The following is a 5,684-nucleotide window of genomic DNA, read 5'->3' as shown; positions in this document are numbered from 1 at the left end:
CTGCATTTTTAAACCCCAGAAAGAAGTGAAGTTGTAAAATTTAACAAAATTTAGAAAAGAAAAAAACAGTAAAAATAAGAAAACAGTCTGACTGACCTGTTGACACGATAAATATGTTTGGCACGTGAAAAAACTAGGAAAAAAAATTGTTCGTATTGGAAGTGGAAGTCTTGAAAATTTGCAAATTTCTTTCAGTGTACGTTTAGTAAATCAAAAAAAAAATCATAATGGAAAAAATAATTTGATCTCAGTTTAAAATTTTGAGTGATTAAATAAAATTATTTCGCTGTTTAGCAAAATATTTTTATTATAATTGATGAGAAAAAAGTTTCAAATATGACTTTCAGTGTTGTTAAATGTGACTCACCGTCATCTAGGTAGGGTCCAGCAGCGGCCCCCGGGAGCAACTCCGCGAGAACCAACACCATGCAGGCCGCCAATACCAACCAAGTGTACTTCATGATACGTGAAATAATTCGAACGAAAACCAAACTAAAGACGCTATGTAGTGTCACAGATGGATTTTCGCCGATGAATGGGCGTCCTCGACGTCGTGGCGCGGTTATACTGCAGGACAACGCCTCCCCTCCGTAGGGCATGCGTTCCAACCCCGCGCCCACGACTCATATTCATCCCTTGTTGCACTCCTCATTCATTAACATCTCCCAGTAATTACTTCTTATACCAACTTGAAACGAATAAATTCCAATACTTGAGATTTCCCCGACACGAATTCGAGCTCACCCTTCGCAACTTGAGATAATTTGCTCCCGATAGGCCAAAAATAGATTATTAACACGACACTTGACAAGTTTTGCACGAATTTCGACAATTATAGAGCTGATCGAAGCCAAAATTAACCATAAATTGGATCGCACATTCCGTAAAGTTATGTTGGAGCTTGTTAATCAATCATTGGCAAATAGTTCGCCACATTCCTGATTTTACGCCCACATAATTTCATCACATTTCTAGCAAAAAATTAATATTCTGTAGGGTTGTGCTAGAACTTGATTAATTTAACACAATTTGCTGAAAATTATCACAATGTGATTGCTTCTGATGAAGTAGACGCCAAAAATCACAATCATTTACATTCACCCTGTTTATCAAAAACAAAATTAAAGTATAGAAATTATTCTAGTTTTGTATACTAGAGATTGTTTTAGTTTTAATGTTTCGTTTTTAGTACATTTAAATTAATCTACCGGGTGACTATAAATGATTGTGACAAAAAACTCAATACTGAATTATTGATAATTTTTTCATCGTCTGTAAAAATTCAACGTCTAAACTTTGTAGTCAAAGGTGTCACATTAAAATTTCAAAGTTGCCAATCAAATGCCAAAAAACACAATCATTTACACTCACACTGTTTATTAAAAACAAAATTAAAGTCTATAAATTATTGTTTAAGAAAAAATAAAACGTTGTGTTTGTTTATAAACATTTTCAAGACAATTAATAAAAAACCTCTTCAAAGTTTAGAATTTAAAAAAACAAGACAAAAAGTTTTGAACATTAATTTATTTATTCAAAATCGTCTTAAATATTGAAACGGTTTTTTAAGACTTGGGGTTTGTTGAATTTTCCTAAGAATTTTTTGTTTTTCTAGAATTTATTGGGATTTCTATTGATTTATAACCTAGAAAGTCTTTATTATATTTGATTATTTTTTTTATAAATTAGTGTTTTTTTCCAATTTTTAATTAATTTTAACAAACAACTTGTATACTACAGTTTATTCTTTTTTTTCTTTTTATGATTATTGTTTCATTGTTTCGTTTTTGGTATATTTTAATTATTTACTTGAACTCTTAAGTTAAATTAATCTACCGGGTGACTATAAATGCTTCTGACACAAAGAAATCAATACTGAATTATTGATAATTTTTTTAATCGCTTGTAAAAATTTAAAGTCTAAACTTTGTAGTCAAAGATGCCAAATTAAAATTTCAAAGTTGACAACTAGACACCAAAAATTACAATCATTTACATTCACCCTGTTTATCAAAAACAAAATTAAAGTATAGAAATTATTGTTTAAGAAAAAAATTGAAATGTTTGTGTTGACAAAAAGTTTTGAACATTAATTTATTTATTTAAAATCGTCTTAATTATTGAAACGGTTTATCTCGTACAGTTTCTTCAGATTTAGGGTTTGTTGAATTTTTCTAAGAATTATACGGAATTTCTAGGATTTATTGGGATTTCTAAAGATTTATAACCTAGAAAAAGTCTATTATTATATTTGATTATTTTTTTTTTATAGAAAACTGTTTTGTCCAATTTTTTTAATAATTTTAACAAACAAGTTGTATAGCAAAGTTTATTCTTTTTTTACTTTTTATGATTCTTTAGTTTCAATATTTTATTTTTAGTATATTTTAGTTATTTACTTGAACTCTTAAGTTAAATTAATCTACCGGGTGCCCATAAATGATTGTGACAAAGAAATCAATACTGAAATATTGATAATTTTTTTAATCGTCTGTAAAGATTCAATTCAATGAATTTTGTAGTCAAAGATGCCAAATTAAAATTTCAAAGTTGCCAATCAGATGGCAAAAATCATTTACATTCACGCTGTTTATTCAAAGACAAAATTAAAGTGTAGAATTTGTTGTTTAAGAAAAAAAATACATTTTCAAGACAATTAATAAAAAACCTCTTCAAAGTTTAGACATTAAAAAAAAGAAGGCAAAAAATTTTGAACATTAATTTATTTATAATTCTTTATTTATTCAAAATCGTCCTAAATATTGAAACGGTTTTGTCGTACTGTTGAATTTTCCCAAGAATTGTGAGGATTTTCTAGGATTTATTGAGATTTTTAAAGATTTATAACCTAGAAAAAGTCTTTATTATATTTGATTTTTTTTTAAATTACAGTTTTTTCTAATTTTTTAACTAATTTTAAGAAACAAGTTGTATACTACAGTTTATTCTTTTTTACTTTTTATGATCTTTTAGTTTCAATGTTTCATTTTTAGTATATTTACTTGAACCCTTAAGTTAAATTAATCTACCGGGTGAGTTGACAAAGAAATCAATACTGAATTATTGATAATTTTTTTAATTGTTTTTAAAAATTTGAAGTCTAAATTTTGTAGTCAAAGATTAAACTTTTAAAGTTGCCAATCAGATGGCAAAAATCATAATCATTTACTTTCACTCTGTTTATCAAAAACAATATTAACATTTAGGAAATATTGTTTAATAAAATTGAAATGTATGTGTTGTGTGTTTATAAACATTTTCAAGAAAAATAATCAAAAATTTTTTGTACTTTAGAATTTTTAAGAAAAAAACAAAACTTATTTACAACTCTTTATTTATTATACTAAATCGTCTTACATATTAAAACTGTATATCTCGTACTGTTTTTTAAGGGATTTGTTACAATTTTCTAGGAATTATGAGGATTCTCTAGGATTTATTGAGAATTCTAAAAAGAATCTTTTCTCGTTAAGAAACATATATGTCTCTAATAAAATTTTCAAGCAGAGTAGCTGATGATTTTGAAACTAAGTTGGCAATACTTAAGAATATAAAATTTTAAATGTCTCTGCTAACAATGACCGCCTATAATAATGTGACGTGTGAATTTCATAATCAAAGTTGACAAATTAAAATTTCAAACTTGTTGCCAACTTAACGTCAAAAATCACAATCATTTATAGTCACCCGGTATTAAAAAAAGTGTTTTCTTTAATTTGAGAAATCACTTAATTTACTAAAAAAAGCCACAATTGTAACCGACATTTCAAAAAATTATAATAACAAAAGTGATAACTCCTGAAATTAAGAGGTAAAGCTTGTCGTCGCTCAAAAATTGCTGAAATTATTCATTCCTTGGATTGACTTTAGAGCCTGAAAGGAATTAAAAATTTCTTGACCAGTTTTTTCAGCATCTACCTTGTTTCAGCGTCATTGTCACAAGCCTGATCAAAGGCATTTCAAAGCACACAGTGAAGCCAAATCCGATTACAACCATGATAAATAAGTCACCGAAAGCAGCATAAAGCTAGGTCAAGAGATTAATTTTTCATTGCGTTCACTGAAACTTACAGCACTGAAATCTGAAAAATAGCCCGGCATCTTCGCAGCTCCACTCATTAAATATTGCATCAGCATGTGTAACAAATAAATCGAGTAACTAATCCTCCCCAACACGCGAAACAAGTGCGAGGAGAGAACGTAATTAATCGGACCTGAAACCTGATTTCAGGCGCTGAAATCGCAGCTTTTCCCACCTCCATATCCATGGATGCAAGCCCAAACCATCCAGACGAGCCCAAAAGTCCACGCCGACCGCGAGCAAGAGAGGAAAATCGCAGCTTCGAGTTTGTTAAACTCGTGAGTTTCCTCATGAAAGGCGTGTGAGCCCACCAAAGAGGCTAACATTGTCGCAACTGAAACTATCCAAAAAATCGCAACTGTGGCATAATTTATTTCGATTTTTTTCCCTTTGGTTCTGGTTACAGAGTACCCCAATCCTAAGCCAATAATGTAAGTGGCGGCTCTCGTGTGGGGGGCGATGTAATGGTGCTGAAAATAGTGTGTGGAGAAAAGTTGGTTCCTGAAAATTGTGCTGATTGTTGTGACTGAAAACGTATGCACTTACGTCACTGGGACTCCGCCATCGTAGCTATTGATCCAAGCAAAATAAAAATTGCTCGCGATTGATAGAGCGTAAAGAAAAACGAAATTGATGTAACCGAAAGTTGGACTTTTCCAAAGAGGGACAAGAATCAACGGTGACAGAAAGTAATATTGCATGTCACATGTTAAATACCATGCTTGCGTCATGCACTGAAATAAGGGAGTTTAGGCACAATTTTTGTAATATCGCAGCGGGAGCTAATTTTAATGCTATTAAACTTGGATTTAAGTTTGGAAAATTAGTTTCGAAACTAGTTTTTGCCCCTCGAAGAATATTTAATGGGATAAATTGATGAAAAGGTTATAATCGAATTGCGAAATGGAAGAAATAACATCACGAGTTTGGAATTGACGGCCATTGGGAACAGATGAGCCAATGTGGGACTCAATTTATCGGAGTTATTCTTGATTAAAACGCTATTGAGAATTTTGTTTGAGTCTTAATAACACATTACCAAAAACCATTTTATGTACTAGCAAATACTTGAGTCTTAATATTTAATTAAAAATTTTTGTGCCTCAATTAATTAATTAATTTTGACAAAAATCGGAAAAATTAAAAACTTCAAAATTGAACCAAATGCATTCTTAAGGGTCCAAGAGACTTGTTGTAAAATACTTAGAAACGTGTATAAAACGTTACAGGGTTGAATTAAAAATATCGATTTTTTTTGAGTGTTCGGTGACAAAAAAAACGACAAAAATCAATTATTAACATTAAAATTGCTCCATTTAAAGTTTTTACATTTCTAGAGGTCTTAAAGACTCAAATAAGTGCATAAAATGGCATTGGATCAAGTTTGGAAAATTTTGAATTTTTTGAATTTTTGAAGATAAGCGGTAGTAAAATCGTAAAAATAGTCAATTTACTAAAAATCGTAAAAACGGTTGAAATATGGTTTTCTAGACGTAAAGTTACGCTGTTTTGAAATTATTCAACAGAAAATATGGACTTTTTACAGTTCTAAAACTTAAAAATTTAACATTTTTTGCTACAGGTTTTGTGTTATCAATTTTTT

At 29.9% G+C, this 5,684-nt stretch overlaps 2 protein-coding genes across 2 annotated transcripts in view; both read right to left on the bottom strand.

Annotated features, from left to right (window-relative positions):
- Positions 1-557, bottom strand: part of LOC123005457 (U8-agatoxin-Ao1a-like) — a 14,952-nt gene extending 14,395 nt beyond the window's left edge. The window contains exon 1 of the mRNA XM_044399225.1: positions 368-557. Within this exon, the coding sequence (XP_044255160.1) occupies positions 368-461 (94 nt within the window). The 5' untranslated portion in view covers positions 462-557. The remainder of the gene's footprint in view (positions 1-367) is intronic.
- Positions 558-3,844: 3,287 nt separating this feature from the next.
- LOC123005116 (nose resistant to fluoxetine protein 6-like) overlaps positions 3,845-5,684 on the bottom strand; it is a 7,597-nt gene continuing 5,757 nt past the window's right edge. Inside the window, exons 7-11 of the mRNA XM_044398735.1 lie at positions 4,628-4,815; positions 4,257-4,582; positions 4,072-4,214; positions 3,919-4,027; positions 3,845-3,873 (exon numbers count right to left, since the gene is read on the bottom strand). Coding sequence (XP_044254670.1) covers positions 3,845-3,873; positions 3,919-4,027; positions 4,072-4,214; positions 4,257-4,582; positions 4,628-4,815 — 795 coding nt within the window. The remainder of the gene's footprint in view (positions 3,874-3,918; positions 4,028-4,071; positions 4,215-4,256; positions 4,583-4,627; positions 4,816-5,684) is intronic.

Source organism: Tribolium madens, unplaced genomic scaffold (genome assembly GCF_015345945.1).
Source record: "Tribolium madens isolate multiple individuals breed KSU strain unplaced genomic scaffold, Tmad_KSU_1.1 Scaffold_20;HRSCAF=117;Tcas5.2_LG4, whole genome shotgun sequence".
In the NCBI taxonomy this organism is placed as follows: Eukaryota; Metazoa; Arthropoda; class Insecta; order Coleoptera; family Tenebrionidae; genus Tribolium; species Tribolium madens.
The sequence above is the reverse complement of the archived record's forward strand: the minus strand, read 5'-3'. Positions and strand labels throughout refer to the sequence as shown.